The sequence below is a fragment of the Schistocerca nitens genome, chromosome 9 (genome assembly GCF_023898315.1).
Source record: "Schistocerca nitens isolate TAMUIC-IGC-003100 chromosome 9, iqSchNite1.1, whole genome shotgun sequence".
Taxonomy (NCBI): domain Eukaryota; kingdom Metazoa; phylum Arthropoda; class Insecta; order Orthoptera; family Acrididae; genus Schistocerca; species Schistocerca nitens.
This window is the reverse complement of record NC_064622.1, coordinates 230819819-230837164: the sequence shown is the minus strand read 5'-3', so window position 1 is coordinate 230837164 and position 17346 is coordinate 230819819. Positions and strand designations below refer to the sequence as shown.

The following is a 17346-nucleotide window of genomic DNA, read 5'->3' as shown; positions in this document are numbered from 1 at the left end:
GGTGGGGGGCGATAGCAAAGGGGAAAAGGTGGAGGTGTGGTTGGAGGAGAGGAGGTGGAGGAGGGAGCCTTTGGTAGGGCTTGGTAGGGTAGGGTGGATTCAGTGCTGATAGGTCGGGTATGTGTGGGGCAGAGTTCACGGTCCAGGAGAGGGAGGCAGTTGAAATTTCTTTGGTAAAGGACTTGGAGGGTGTGAGGTGAAGGGTTGATGGAATATGTAGGTAGAGACAGGGCAGCGCACTAGGATTGGAAAGGAGAGGGGGCACAATATGATTGTTGAGTCGAGTTCACGAATGGTGTAAGTTATTCGGAGGTGTTCAGCGTGAGTGAACAGGGGTGGGAATTTGACGAGTTGGTAAAGGATCCTTGTGGGGGAAGGTAAGCGGGTGTGGAAAGCGAGGCGGAGAGCATGGCATTCAAGGATCTGAAGGGACTCATAGAACTTAGGAGGGGTGGCTATCCATGCAATGTATGGGTGGCAAAGAATAGTGTGGATCAGAGATTTGTACGTGTGAAGGATGTAACCCCCATGTTCAGCCAGTTAGTAGTTTTAGTTTACAGCACATTGTATTAACAATACTTAACTTTGCCTTTTCACAATAAAGTGTCGCAAGCAATTGTCGACATGCAAATAATCACTGTCCTTTGATATATACAATTTCCAAGCAAGCAAAACATAAGTCACGAATAAAGAGTTAGGATAACGGCTCGTCTTCTAGTGTGGCTCTGCTAGTGCGGCCGAGGCTATCTGGAGCGGCGCCTAAATTCTCTTCGTATAAGTGCCGCTCCTATCGTGGTGTCGTCCTAGTCAGCGTTCTATTGGCTGATGCCGTCTCACAGCCTTCTCTGCTGTATCGTTCCGGCCCGACGTACTGGCACTTGATGTTACGCCGGAACAGAATATGAGGGTAGTGCATCTTATAATTATTGTCTCGGTTTTGGAGCGGTTAATCTTAAGGAGCAATTGGTCACAACACGAGGTAAACTGATTGAGGCTGATTTGGAGGGATCGTTGGGATTTCTGGAGCGTAGAACAGAAAGCAAGGAAAGCGGTATCATCAGTATATTGGAGGAGATGGACGGGAGGAGGTGGTTTGGGGATATCAGTAGTGTGTAAGAGGTAAAGGTGGAGGGAGAGAATGGGGTAAAGACGGAGGGAGAGAATGGAACCTTGGAGCAAACCTGCAGTGGGGTGGAAGATTTGGGAATTGTTGTCGTTAACAGTGACATAGGATGGGCGGTGGGAGAGGAGAGATACAATAAGGTGGACGTAGTTGATTAGAAGTACATAAGTCTGGAGACTGAAAAGGAGACCGGAATGCCTTATGCACTTGTATGCTTTCTCTAGGTCAAGGGAGACAAAGATGGTGGATTTACGGTTGTTGAGCTGTTGGGAAAGGAGATGGGTGATGTTCAGGAACTGATCATCAGCAGAGGAGGGACAGAAGCCACACTGGGTAACAGGGAGCCGATCGTGCTGGCAAATGGCGATAGATGCAATGGGAGAGGATAGATTCAAAGACCTTGCTAAACAATGAGGTGAGGCAGATGAGATGGTACAAAGAGGTAACAGTGGAGTGTTTGTTTGGTTTGAGGAAAAGTAGGATTTTGGAGGTTTTCCACAGGTCGGGATAGTAGACTGTGGAGAGGATAGTGGTATACAGAGTCGCACAGGTGATGATAACGGAGATAGGGCATTCTTTGAGGTGGTGACAGGTAATATGGTCATGACCATGAGATGTATTGTGTTGTCTTTGAAGTATTTGTTTAATGTAATATGATGTGATTGGGGCGTTTAATTCTGTTTCTGCTATGTTGTTCAAGTACCAGAAGCTGGGATACAGGTGTGGGACTGTGGTATCTGTGCATTTATGGACAGTATGGAATGGGGAGTAGTCAAAGTGAGGGTCGTCAGGGATGGAGAAGACGTTGGAGAGATAGGATGCAAAGTGACTGGCTTTGCTCAGGTCGTCAGGTGAGGGAAGGTTGTTGTGAACGATCGGGTATTGAGTGATGGGATGGGTGCAAGTAAGTGGGAGTGTAGCATTGGGTCTGGTGCATGTATGGTGCCAGTCCCAGCGTTTTGATTGGCAGTGAGTAAATTTCAAATGTGTCACTGTATGTGCTACGGTGTGTGAATGTATCATGGTCACAAGTTCGGAGGAAGGAGCGATATAAACGATAGGATTCACCGAAAAGGAGTACAGCTTGTGGTGGGAGAGTGGGGCGATGTGGATATAAGGCTACAGAAGGGGTTTGTGTGTTGTGCTTAGCATAAGTTAGTTTAAGTTAGTGTAAGTAGTGTGTAAGTCTAGGGACCTATGACCTAAGCAGTTTGGTCTCTTAGGAATTCACACACATTTGAACATTTTTGAGGGATACGGGTGGAGATAATATGGGAGGTCTGTTGCAGGAAGGCTGTGGCTTGGGGCATATCATCACGTTGCTGGAAGATTAGGGGTTGGCTTCCAGTCTGGAAGGCATTCCAGTTGGTACAGTAGTAGTCCTGTACAGAGATTGGGATGTGGTGCATGGGGACAGGATACTGTGCAGGATATGGTGAAGAGGACAGGTAGGTGGCCACTTTCAGTAGGATCGAGGAGTTCTACAGTGAGGCATCCAAGGAGGGTGGGAGATGCCAGGACAAAAATGAGAGCAGTGTTACTTTAAGATCAGGTGTGCTGTGGGATGCAGATGACATCACCTTGGAGGTATTTGGTAACTGACTACCACCACCGGAGGTTTGCAGCGGATCAACTATGAATGTTGAGGTCAGAGGCAATAATGTAGGTGGAAAGGTATTGGAATGTGGGTGATAAAATCATAGGGGATGGGATTGTTAGGTCAGATGTAGATAGCAGCACTGGTAACAATGGGGGTTTTGAAGAAGAGGCTAAGGATAAGGTATTTGGTGGGACTGTTGAGTAAGAGTTCTGAATGAGCAGGGATGTTCCTGTGATGGCCAGCTGCTACTCTATCTCTGGCCAGGGGTTAGGATTATCAGTATGGTGGAGGATATAGGGAGAGGCATGGATGGTGTGGTTTATGGAACATTTTATTGAGAGTGAAAGTATCGATGTTGTGTTGGGACAGGGTATACATAAAAAGGGACTTGTTGATGGGTAGGGGGCGGATGTTGCTGTATAGGATGCTATAGTGCTGTTGTGCCTCGATGAGAGGCTAGGAAGCAGGTTGTGGGCGTTGGTTTTATACAAGGGTGTCGAGACAGGTGAAAACAAAATGTACCTGGTTTCAGGAGTATGTGGCTTGGGTGTTCAGATGAAATACTGAGCAAGCAGCAAGGGAGATTTGCTAAAGTTATGTAGGCTGGTTGGAAGGGGTGGATATTTTGGAGGATGATGGTAAGGAAACGGATGATGTCCTAAGCAGGTTAGTGGAGGGAGTTGTTGGGATGGATCAGATGATCTAGAGGATGGACAGGGACAGCTAATTCCTGTATAATGGATGGGGGTTGACCTTGCACTTCGTGGAGTAAGTAGGATGAGCATCAATGCATGTGTTGCAGGTGGGGAGGGGGTACCAAGGTTGGGACATTGCTTAGGGAAGTGGGATTGTTTACAGTTGGAGCAGGTTGGAGGATTCTTACTATCAGCATTAAGGTGATCGTTTTATAGGAGGCATTCTTGGCATCTGTCGAGGGTAGGGAAGGTGTTGCAGGGAGGAGAGTTCAAATGGTTCAAATGGCTCTGAGCACTATGGGACTTAACTGCTCAGGTCATCAGTCCCCTAGAACTTAGAACTACGTAAACCTAACTAACCTAAGGACATCACACACATCCATGCCCGAGGCAGGATTCGAACCTGCGACCGTAGCGGCCGCGCGGTTCCAGACTGTAGCGCCTAGAACCGCTCGGCCACTCCGGCCAGCTGCAGGGAGGAGAGTGTAAACAGCTGATGTGACTGCAGGTGGGAAGAAATTTTTGGGAGGGGGTGGGTGGACATATGGTAGTGGGCTAGAGGTAGCGCTCCATGTAGTGATGGTGGTGGCAGAAGGAGGGTGGTATAAATGATGGAGGTGGCTGGAATACCCTTTGCGGGTCGAGAGAAGCAGGAAACAGAAGTTCGATGATAATTACCGGCGGCAGAGCGTCTCCGAGATGGTGGGGGATGACAGCAGCGACGTCCGTTGTGATGCGATGACTGCACATGAGGATGGCGACGACTGCGGCGATGAAGACGAAGACGGATACGGAGGCGACGGCAGCAGCGAGTAGAATGCGGCGGTGGCGGTGGCAATGACGACGACGACGATAGCGATGGCGATGAAAGAGGCGGCTGTGACGATGGAAAGTCGGCTCAAAACGACGGCGACGGCGACAAGAAAACGATAACACGCAAGGAGACCATGTACATGCACAGAAGACAGTCTCGACGACACATGCAAACTACGTAGATAAACAGACACAGACACAAAGCACAGGGGATTGGTCCCTGCCAGTCTACGCACAACAAGAGCAGCAACATCCGAAAATTAGAGGCAGAGACGTCTAGTCGGTTGGTGCTGACGTGTACAGTAATCACTGAACGCCTCTCGTATGTATATCTTGACCTGCTGTTAACCGGTATTGACTGAATCACGTATTTGCTCCGTTTTTTTTTACATTAATCGTATTACTCTCATGTTTGATTGTCCCTTCTCTGTTTATGTAATATATTTCATTAAGAAATAATCTTGTCAAGTGGCTGCTTCAATATTTTATTATACTGTGCCTTGGATGATGCTGATGACGTTTGGTTTGTGGGGTGCTCAACTGCGCTGTCATCAGCGCCAGTAAAAAAACCAATTTTTACACAGTCCAATCTAGCAACTATCACGAATGATGATGATAATGATGAAATAATGAGGACAACTCAAATACCCAATCCCCGGGCAGAGAAAATACCCAAACCGGCCGGGAATCAAACCCGGGACCGCGAGATCCAGAGGCAGCAACGCTAGCCCCTAGACCCTTTTCTTGGAACGGTATATCGCAGGTTGCGAGAGGCCCTCTGACGGTTAAGTTTTTCCGACTTCTAGCCTTTGTTGCATTATGGCGGTCTCGCCGACAGAGGGCACATACTTTAGTCTTTGCTTTCTAGCCATTTCGCTTCTTGCCTATTTATATTATTTTATTAGCTCCATTACCTTGTTGTAGTATATGTTACTATTTTTATATAAAATGATCACAAGAATGTCTCAGAATCACACTTCGTCACTTAGCCAATTTTCGTAACAGTTTCAAATTTAATTTTACTCGTGTTTTTAATTATTACATTTTATCGTGTTAATCATAGCTAACACTTGGTTCAAGAATCATAAAAGAAGGTTGTATACATGGAAGAAGCCTGGAGATAATAGAACGTTTCAGACCGATTATATAACGGTAAGACAGAGAGGAACCAGGTTTTAAGTTGTAAGACATTTCCAGGGGCAGATGTGGACTCTGATCACAATCTATTGGTTATGAACTGTAGATTAAAACTGAAGAAACTGCAAAAAGATGGGAATTTGAGGAAATGGGACCTGGATAAACTGAAAGAACCAGAGGTTATAGAGAGTTTCAGGGAGAGCATTAGGGAACGAATGACAAGAATGGGGGAAAGAAATACAGAAGGAGAATGGGTAGCTTTGAGGGATGAAGTAGTGAAGGCAGCAGAGGATCACGTAGGTAAAAAGACGAGGGCTAACAGAAATCTTTGGGTAACAGAAGAGATACTGAATTTAATTGATGAAAGGAGAAAATATAAATATGCAGTAAATGAAGCAGGCAAAAAGGAATACAAACGTCTCAAAAATGAGATCGACAGGAAGTGAACTGCATAAAACACACTGAGGATCTGCTGAAACATTTGAGGTCAGCTACTTATGCTATTAGGGTCATTGCAAATTTTGGCGATATACATCTGAGTAAATTAGCTTACCACGCCTGTTTTCATTCTCTGCTTTCGTATGGCATCATATTTGGGGTAACTCATCAATGAGTAAAATAGTGTTCATTACACACAAGTGTGTAATCAGAATAATTGCTGGAGCTCATCCAAGATCATCCTGCAGACACTTATTTAAAGAGCTAGAGATCTTCACTGTAGCCTCACAATATATACATTCACTTATGAAATTTGTTTTTAACAATCCGAACGAATTCAAAAGTAATAGCAGTGTACATGGCTACAACACTAGGAGAAAGGATGATCTTCACTACTCAAGGTTAAATCTAACATTGGCTCACAAGGGGGTAAATTATGCTGCCACAAAAGTCTTTGGTCACTTACCTAATAGCATCAAAAGTCTGATAGATAGCCATATAGCATTGAAAAGGAAATTAAAAGAATTTCTTAATGGCAACTCCTTCTACTCATTAGATGAATTTTTGAATGTAGTAAGTGGGTAATTTCCTCTACCACCAAAAAAAATTAAAAATTTTAAGTGTCATGTAATATTTTGTGTAATGTAATATCATGTATAGACTGCTTTTATTAACCTGACACGTTCGACATCATTACGAAGTGACGTATTCATGATCTATGGAACAAGTACTAATCTAATCTAATCTAAGTGCAAAATGGCTAAGCAGGGATGGCTAGAGGACAAATGTAAGGATGTAGAGGCGCATATCACTAGGGGTAAGATAGATACTGCCTAAAGGAAAATTAAAGAGACCTTTGGAGAAAAGAGAAATACTTGCATGAATATCAAGAGCTCAGATGGAAACCCAGTTCCAAGCAAAGAAGAGAAAGCAGATAGCCGGAAGGAATTAGCCGAGCGGTCTAAGGCGCTGCAGTCACGGACTGTGCGGCTGGTCCCGGCGGAGGTACGAGTCCTCCCTCGGGCATGAGTGTGTGTGTTTGTCCTTAGGATAATTTAGGTTAAGTAGTGAGTAAGCTTGGGGACTGATGACCTTAGCAGTTAAGTCCCATAAGATTTCACACACATTTGAACTTTTTTTTTTTTTTTGGAAAGCAGATAGGTGGAAGGAGCATACAGACGATCTATACAAGGGCGATGTTATTGAGGATAGTATTATAGAAATGGAAGAGAATGTAGATGAAGATGAAATGGGAGATATGATATTGCGTGAAGAGATTGACAGAGCACTGAGAGACCTAAGTCGAAACAAGGCCCCGGGAGTAGACAACATTCCATTAGAACTACTGACAGCCTTGGGAGAGCCAGGCCTAACAAAACTCTTACCACCTAGTGAGCAAGATATATGAGAGAGGCGAAATACCTTCAGATTTCAAGAAGAATATAATAATTCCAATCCCAAAGAAAAAAGATGTAGACAGATGTGAAAATTACCGAACTATCAGTTTAATAAACCATGGCTGCAAAATACTAACGCGAATTCTTTACAGACGAATGGAAAAACTGGTAGAAGCCGACTTCGGGGAAGATCAGTCTGGATTCCGTAGAAATGTTGGAACACTTGAGGCAATACTGACCCTACGACTTATCTTAGAAAATAGATTAAGGATAGAAAAACCTACGTTTCTAGCATTTGTAGATTTAAAGAAAGCTTTTGACAATGTTGACTGGAATACTCTCTTTCAAATTCTGAAGATGGCAGGGGTAAAATACAGGGAGCGGAAGGCTATTTACAATTTGTACAGAAACCAGATGGCAGTTATAAAAGTCGAGGGACATGAAAGGGAAGCAGTGGTTGGGAAGGGAATGAGACACGGTTGTAGCATATCCCCGATGTTATTCAATCTGTATATTGAGCAAGCAGTAAAGGAAACAAAAGAAAAATTCGGAGTAGGAATTAAAATCCATGGAGAAGAAATGAAAACTTTGGGGTTCGCCGATGACATTGTAATTCTGTCAGAGACAGCAAAGGACCTGGAAGAGCAGCTGAATGGAATGGACAGTGTTTTGAAAGGAGGATATAAGATGAACATCAACAAAAGCAAAATGAAGATAATGGAATGTAGTTGAATTAATTCGGGTGATGCTGCGGGAATTAGATTAGGAAATGAGACGCTTAAAGTAGTAAATGAGTTTTGCTATTTGGGGAGCAAAATAACTGATGATGGTCGAAGTGAGAGGATATAAAATGTAGACTGGCAGTGGCAAGGAAATCGTTTCTGAAGAAGAGAAATTTGTTAACATCGAGTATAGATTTAAGTGTCAGGAAGTCGTTTCTGAAAGTATTTGTATGGAGTGTAGCCATGTATGGAAGTGAAACGTGGACGATAAATAGTTCAGGCAAGAAGAGAATAGAAGCTTTCGAAATGTGGTGCTATAGAAGAATGCTGAAGATTAGATGGGTAGATCACATAACTAATGAGGAGGTATTGAATAGAATTGGAGAGAAGAGAAATTTGTGGCACAACTTGACTAGAAGAAGGGATCGCTTGGTAGGACATATTCTGAGGCATCAAGGGATCACCAATTTAGTATTGGAGGGGAGCGTGGAGGGTAAAAATTGTAGAGGGAGACCAAGAGATGAATACACTAAACAGATTCAGAAGGATGTAGGTTGCAGTAGGTACTGGGAGATGAAGAAGCTTGCACAGGATAGAGTAGCATTGAGAGCTGCATCAAACCTGTCTCTGGACTGAAAACCACAACAACAACAATTCTGTAATAACTTATACACTTGGTAAGCCCACTGTAGACTTTATCTATTCTGTTCTTCATTTTATTGCATTCTGTACAATTTCATAATCGACAAATATGCGCACGATTACAGTAAGCGTTATCTAACGAGTTTACTACACAAACACATGTTGTGACAACTGTACTGTTGTTTGTTATGAACAGTAGTGCTATATATGAGTAATACTTTTCATTATTGCCAATTTTGTTGCTTTAATATGAAAACTGTAGAATAGTTTTGTTTCTTCATTTTGCGGTGTTTTGCTGCAGATCTGAAGCTAGTCATTGCTGACAGAAACCGGTAATCTCAGACCAGAAGTTTTGTGATCATTGACGGAAATAAAAAATAAATTCATTCTACATTTTTTTCATCCGTGACCTTGTTACGCTTGTTAATGAGACGCTCCTGATGGCGATCCGTCCGTCGAGTGGGAATGTAAAGCTCGGAGGCCCTCTCAGCGTTATTCGAGAGAAGTAAGCTACCCACGGGTACTGGTTACTCCCTCTCTACACTCTTTATCGCCGTCAACAACACAAACACAACACTACATTATACACATACGCATTACAGTCACCATCATGAAACGACTACACTCGATACACCTGCTATGAAACCGCCTAAATGGCATAATTAGAAAAGACTTACACCAGACCTTGTGACACTGGAGTTCATTATCACACAGCCCACAGTTGGCACCGAATGTTGTCAATGAAGAGAAGACTGGAAAACAGTTAAGTGTAGGATCTGACTCAATGATGAGCTCAGTCGTAAATTCGTCGTAATTTAGCATCATAGCCACCAGCGTTAATGTGGCAGAAGCCAAAAGGCGAAACCAGAAGCGCAAACTGATACGGATGAACAAATAGTAGAAAAGGAAACGCTGTTTCTCTTAAGTCTCACCGGGTACAGTTTCATGCCTCCTGGTATCCCGGTTAGGGATGCTGTAGACAGTTGTTACCTTAAATGATGGGCGTCTGTTGGTCACGACGAGATTTCCAGTAACGCAGTTGTCTCACGTCAGCTGTCACAAACGGTTGCTTGCCACCACTCGCGCGAACTCATATCCCAGTAGTCTTCTACACATGGGAAAGCTGAACAAAGATACTTAAGCATGGGGTACGCGTTTCGGCAAAGGATAAGTAACAGCTGTCAGCGCCTCCTGTACGAAATACCGTACAGTCAACAGTTGTTAACATTATTTATCCAAAAACCGCAAGGAAACCTCCCTCGCAAAGACACACGAAGGGAGAAGACCAACGAGCACAACTGCGGACTGTCCCGTTGAAACCCGTTCGTATCTCCTCCCACGAATTATAAGCATATCAGTTCTCAACTATCTGACTGCGAGATTTAAACTATCCTTTAAAGTCTCCTAACAACTGTTCTGCAATGTGCCTGTACGCAACTGACAACTTACCTCGTCTTGCCGCTGCAACTGTGTGATCAGCAACATGCCAACATATTTCAAAAAGCAGTACTGCAATCCATGCAGATTGCAATGCATGGCCTAATTGTTACATTTATTGCCATACTTTTATACATAGAAATCGAATGATCAGGAGGGTTTAGTCAACTAACCTTAATTGATGTACAGAAAAATGAAAGAAAGCAATACAAACTTTTAATTGACTATATTTAGAAAACTGATGATTTAAACACTCACCAACTTTAGACAGATTTTTAATTATTCCGCAATATCTATACTCAATAAACACGTTTCTGAACACAACAAAGATACGACTATTGCTCTGAGTGTATCATACACAAATCTGACAGAATTCCTCCGGTGCGTAAGCAACCAACAACTAAGTGCAGAAAAAAAAGGTTGAAATGCCTCTGAGCACTATGGGACTTAACATCTGTGGTCATCAGTCCCCTAGAACTTACAACTGCTTAAACCTAACTAACCTAAGGACATCACACACATCCATGCCCGAGGCAGAATTCGAACCTGCGACCACAGCGGTCACGCGGTTCCAGACTGAAGCGCCTAGAACCGCACGGCCACAACGGCCGGCTTAAGTGCAGCAAAAAGGCAGAAATCCACAATTAATACCAAAGTCTCCTCCGACGCTACTAGCACGATCACGACAGGCTGCGACCTCTCACGTCGCGCGCCTTTCTCCACTACGACCTGCGTTCGACCACTTCCGACTCCCCTCGACAACTCCTCGTTCGCTACTACTCGCGACAATATCTCAGACTCAGAGTCTGTGTATGTACACAGTAGAATCAGAGGCGTCCCACTTTCACCAGGATACTCCCAGAAATGCCTCACGTGGAACTGGCCGCCTGCCCCCATCTCAGGGAAAAGTGAAAAAGAGAGATTCTAGCCAATAAAACTGCATTTTTAATAGACAGTTCCCTTGGCGTCAGTCATAGGTGCTCCGAACCTGTGATCGTCGATTGCAGTGCTGTAGAAATTTCATTGTGGTGCCTCATGTCTCCATAGTTAGTACTGGCAGTACTACACCTCTGTACTACTGTAAGTTTTTGTGCAGTTCCTTTACAGGAGCTGTGTATTTTTTGTATAGCTGTTTATGCTCAAAGATGGATAATACGTAACTATCGAACTTTAGTGTTCGTTGCTTTGAATTTCCTTTTTTTCTGAAGATTTTTTTCGATTAGCAGAGTCCAATGCAAGCGTCCCTATGTAGGGCACACAGCCACCTCAAGTTTCAGCGTTAAGCTTGCAGCAGATAGGTGCTGAAAACTTGCAACGAGTAAAGGTGACTCACAAACTTTATGGCTACAACAACTTGGACACAATTACGAATAACCCAAACTAGCACCACAGGCCGGATTTCTATTATAGTACCAATGCGCTTAGGTGTGTCTTTCACGTTTTGTCACCATAAGCTCGGCACTGTTACGGTCCTTGTGTACCGCGTTGCAGGTGTCGTACAGGATGAACTCGGCCATGTGGACCGTCGCTCCTATCGTAGCCGGCGCCATCGCCTCGGCGCGATCAGAGGGACGCCCGGTAAAGCGGGGCTTCATGATGCCGCTGTGGCTGCCGTTGGACACGCAGTCCTCGCCCACGTACGAGATCCTGCTGGGCGTGCAGGTGCCGTGCTGCTGGATCTGCTCGGAGACGTCGGTGCTGCTGGACTGCGCCATGCTGGCGCTGATGCTGCAGGCCGCCGCCGAGCTGGCCGTCCTCAACGACAGGCTCTCCGGCGTCGGAGCTGGCGGGGCCCCGAGTGCCGCGCTCCCCGCCTGCTACAAGGACACGTCTCCAGCAAAAGCTTCGTACTACTCTAAAGAAAAATCTGCCGCCGCAGCTGAGGCTGAGGCCCAAAGTCCTCTGTATTCACACGATGAGATGTTCCGCAGCCTCGTGGAGAACATAAATCACCATCAGATCATTATAAAGTGAGTCTCCTTCCACGTGTACAGAATAGCCAAAGAAACTGGTACACCTGCCTAATATCGTGTAGGGCCCCCGTGAGCACACAGAAGTGCCGCAACAGGAAGTGGCATGGACTCGACTAATGTCTGAAGCACTGGGTGATCAAAAAGTCAGTATAAATTTGAAAACTGAATAAATCACGGAATAATGTAGATAGAGAGGTGCAAATTGACACACATGCTTGGAATGACATGCGGTTTTGTTATAACAACAACAACAAAAAAAAATACAAAAGTTCAAAAAATGTCCGACAGATGGCGCTTCATCTCATCAGAACACCAATAATTAGCATAACAAAGTAAGACAAAGTAAAGATGATGTTCTTTACAGGAAATGCTCAATATGTCCACCATCATTCCTCAACAATAGCTGTAGTCGAGGAATAATGTTGTGAACAGCACTGTAAAGCATGCCCAGAGTTATGGTGAGGCATTGGCGTCGGATGTTGTCTTTCAGCACCCCTAGAGATGTCGGTCGATCACGATACACTTGCGACTTCAGGTAACCCCAAAGCCAATAATCGCACGGACTGAGGTCTGGGGACCTGAGAGGCCAAGCATGACGAAAGTGGCGGCTGAGCACACGATCATCACCAAACGACGCGCCAAGAGATCTTTCATGCTTCTAGCAACATGGGGTGGAGCGCCATCCTGCATAAACATCGTACGTTCCAGCAGGTGTTTGTCAGCCAGGCTGGGGATGATGCGATTCTGTAACATATCGGCGTACCTCTCACCCGTCACGGTAGCAGTTAAAAAACCAGAATCACGCATTTCTTCGAAGAAAAAAAGCCCGATAACGGTAGATGTGGTAAATCCAACCCATACCGTGAGTTCCTCGTCGTGCAATGGAGTTTCCAGCACAGTTCTAGGATTTTCGGTAGCCCAAATTCTGCAGTTATGGGCGTTGACAGACCCTCGGAGCGTGAAATGAGCTTCGTCGGTCCACAACACGTTACTCAACCAATCGTCATCTTCCGCCATCTTTCGAAACGCCTACACCGAAAATGCCCTTCGCTTCACTAAATCGCCAGGTAAAAAACAGTTCATGATGCCGATGGATTTCGTACGGATAGCATCGGAGGGTACGCCTCAGTGCCAACCAAACAGTAGTGTATGGAATGCCGGTGCGACGTGCGACTGCACGAGCGCTGACTTCCCCGTGCATAGACGGACCCGCTACAGTCTCCATTTCTTCCTGAACAGTCTCAGCAGCATCACGCCTTGTGCTCGGTCGGCCACTACGGGGTCTATCGCCTAAACAACCAGTGGCTTCGATCTTCGAAATCATTCTCGCCACAGCTGCATTTGTCAACGGACCTTTACCCGTTCGAATCCCCTTTCAATGGCTATAGGATCGTAACGCTGAACTAGCACATTCCCCATTCTGATAATACAGCTTCACCAAAAGCGCCTTTTCAGGTAACGTCAACATGCTGCTACCGCTGGTGCATCTGATTCTCTCTCTCATTACAGCTCCTTTTATACACGATTGTCGTGCGCAGTCACTGACGTTTTGCTGTCCAGCGCCATCTGTCGGACATTTTGTGAACTTCGTTTTTTTGTTCTAATAAAACCCCATGTCATTCCAAGCATGTGTGTCAATTTGTACCTCTCTATCTACATTATTTCGTGGTTTATTAAGTTTTCAAATTTATACTGACTTTTTGATCACCCGGTGTATACTTATATGGATATGTTGGCTGTTCTTTCGGACATGTCCGAAAGAACAGACACCATTGATGACCTGCAGCCGTTTATAACGAAATTAGAATAAAATATTAATACCTTCAGCTGCTGACGGGCGTGATATATATCAACCGGGACAGGTGAAAATTTGTGCTTCGACCAGAACTCGAACCCGGGATCTCCTGCTTACATGACAGACACTCTATCCATCTGAGCCACCGAGGGCACAGTGGATAGTGTGAGTGCAGGGACTATCTCGACCACGCCTCCCGCGAGACCTACATTCTCACCTTATACGTCCACACACTACATTCGTAGTGACCCTACCCAATACACTCATTTCTCGTGGAAGACATTCTTACCAAGTCCCGCAAGAGTTCGGGTAATATGTGTGCATCCGCACAGAAGAAGACGGTCATGGGCGGTATTGCCAGAACTATATACTTATATCGATATGCTGTCTGTTCTTTCGGGACTTGGTAAAAATGTCTTCCACGAGTAATGAGTGTGTTGGGTAGGGACACTACGAATGTAGTGTGTGGACATATAAGGTGAGAATGTAGGTCTCGCGGGAGGCGTGCGCAAGATCGTCCCTGCAGTCGCACTATCCTCTGTGCCCTCCGGGGCTCAGATGGATAGAGCGTCTGCCATGTAAGCAGGAGATCCTGGGTTCGACTCCCAGTCGGGGCACACATTTTCACCTGTCCCCGTTGACATATATCAACGCCCATCAGCAGCTGAAGGTATTAACATATAATTCTAATATCATAATGTCTGTAGTAGTGCTGGAGGGAACTGACACCATGTATCCTGCAGGGCTGTCGACAAATCCGTAAGAGTACGAAGGGGTTGAGATCTTTTCTGAGCAGCACGTTGCAATGTATCCCAAATACGGTGAATAATGTTCATATCTGTGGAGTTTGGTGGCCAGCAGCAGTGTCTAAAATCAGAAGAGTGTTCGTGGAAGCACACTGTAGCAATTCTGGACGTGTGTAGTGTCGCATTAAAAAATGGTTCAAATGGCTCTGAGCACGATGGGACTTAACTTCTAAGGTCATCAATCCCCTAGAACTTAGAACTACTTAAACCTAACTAACCTAAGGACATCACACACATCCATGCCCGAGGCAGGATTCGGACCTGCGACCGTAACGGCCGGTGTCGCATTGTCCTGCTGGAATTGCCCGTGTCCGTTGGAATGCATAATGGACATGAATTGAGGAAAGTGATCAGACAGGATGCGTACTTATGTGTACGTATGTCACCTGCCAGAGTCGTATCTAGACGTATGAGGGGTCCCATATCACTCCAATTGCAAGCGCCCCACGCCCTCACAGAACATCCAGCAGCTTGAACACTCCCCTGCTGACATGCAGGGTCCATGGATTCATGAGGTCGTCTCCCTACCCCTATATGTCCATCTGTTCGATACAATTTGCAACGAGACGCGTCCGACCAGGCAACATGTGTAAGTTGGCTATAATTTCGCACCTTGCAAGCACTCACCTACATACTTTGCCGTTATTTACAACCGCAATTTGGTATCATTTGATAGGTTGTGTATCGTATATATGAATATTTAAAGAAGACTGACATTGTCACGTAAACCTTGTAAATAGTTGTTAACGCTTATTGTATGAAAGATGACGGAGGGTCTTTATTATGAAAACGGCGTAATGAATGATTGCCTATACTAGTAGAGGTTGGAACGCCAGTGGAAATGAAACGGTAGGCGTAACTCAAGCCCTGGGTGAAAAGCTCACACAGGTGTGCTTCAGACTGGAAATGTCAAGACGGACGGTCTGGACACCTGAGTGCGGAAGCACAATACAGCGGCGGCCGGGCCGTATTGTAGAGGAGGCTAAAAAAAAAAAAAGTATAATACTTCGGAAACTCTGAAAATCTTGGACGTAGCAGAGAGAAACGAGAAAGCGTTACCTAGGAAATCGCAGGCTGGGTTATTTCCGAGGATTTTTACTCTGAGAAGCGTACCATTGTATGAGTATAGGTATTTCCTCGCAAACGTTCCGTGCTGGACGACAAAAGACTAAAATATGGTTGGTCAGCGTTCGGAAGAATCTGTAGAGAGGGAAAATATTCCGTGGTTTCGAGAATATGGTTCGCCTTCTGAGTTACGAGGCCGGGGAGCCGAGTTTTGATGGGAAGCCAGCGGTGGTGAGAAGAGGTCTTCCGTTTTGAGTGCCCGGGTTTGGCGGTCGCTCAGTATCAATTTTTGTTGGTACAGACGAACTTGCTGTCTTTGCTCTCAGAGATTTTATAGTTAAAACGGTTAGGCACTGTGCTGTTGCGAACTTATACGATTCTGGACTTCACCTCTGTGTAGGGAGTCGTCGTTGAGTACGCAGCGTTCAGTGATTGAGAGCACTTTTTCTGCCTATAATCACATTGAGACGTTACCTGAACTCCGCCCTTGTGGCTGGGAGTTCGCGTTTCTCGTCTGTAGAACACAGAGAGGAGAAGACAGTTTTAGAGTATACTAGTCAGAGGACCGCCTTCTGCAATTCTAGTGTTTGAAAGAGTTTATTTTGTGGCTGCAGTTCTTCCATCGTCGCAGACGTATACGAGAACCGTCACTCCGACACACCGGGTGCAGTACATACGGTGATATTGCTAATTGTTTCGGCTTATTAGGGCTATAAGGCTGTGATCATGTAAGTTTTATTTTCACTGAGGTTACACACCATTGTACGAGGCGCGTTCAGAAAGTAAGCTCCGATCGGTCGCGAAATGGAAACGACTATGAAAATCCGATAAAGCTTTGCACAGATGTGTTGGGTAGTGTCTCTAGTATAACCCCAGTTAGCATCACGTCGCTCTTCTCATTTCTGAGCTCGCAGTGAGTGCGTAAAGGTGTCTAGAAAATAGTGTCTGCCGTCAAGTACGAGGGCCTGGTGAGAAATTTCGCCTGAAGCTATGCAGCTAACATTACATAACTGTCGTGCTGTTTCTTCTTCAAGACAATTCTCAGCCGCATTCTGCAGGGGCAATGAAGATGCTCCTGCATCGTTTTCAAATGGAAATGTGAGATTACCCACAATACAGTCCGCAATTGTCTCCCCCTGAGTTTCATCTCTGGTCACATGAACCGCTGTCTTTGAAGACAACATTTTGACACAGACAACGAGGTGTAGGCCAGCGTGGAGAATTGGTGGAAAGCACTGGCGGCTGCCTTCTATGATGAGGCTATTGAAAAGTTGGTACAACGCTATGACAAAAGTCTAAGTCAGAACGGCGACTACGTAGAGAAGTAGCTGAAAGGTGTAGCTAATTGTTACAAGTAAAACATTTCTGATGTTCACTGTGGTTTCAATTTGGCAATCAATCGGAGCTTACTTTCTGAACAGGCCTCGTAGATCATCTTTGAAAGTAGTGTCTTCTAGTGTTTGGTACTTAGATGATGACAGTTATGTCGCGTTGTTTATATTAGATCGCGTAGCCATAAAAAGGGGCAGATTTGGGCAATTGATCACTGATATTGACTAGGAAATTCATTTGTGTCTCTTTATGTCTATTAGACATTGCTATATTAACATTTGTAGTATATAAAGGGGCTTTAATCTACAATAAATGTACAAGAGGAAACAGCATTTATCATTTTATAGTTACTAGTTCCTTTAATCATTCAT

General features: G+C 45.0%; 1 protein-coding gene across 1 annotated transcript in view; it reads left to right on the top strand.

Annotated features, from left to right (window-relative positions):
• The window catches only part of LOC126204147 (uncharacterized), a 96637-nt gene that overhangs the window by 52050 nt on the left and 27241 nt on the right, over positions 1-17346 (top strand). The window contains exon 4 of the mRNA XM_049938556.1: positions 11496-11974. Coding sequence (XP_049794513.1) covers positions 11496-11974 — 479 coding nt within the window. The remainder of the gene's footprint in view (positions 1-11495; positions 11975-17346) is intronic.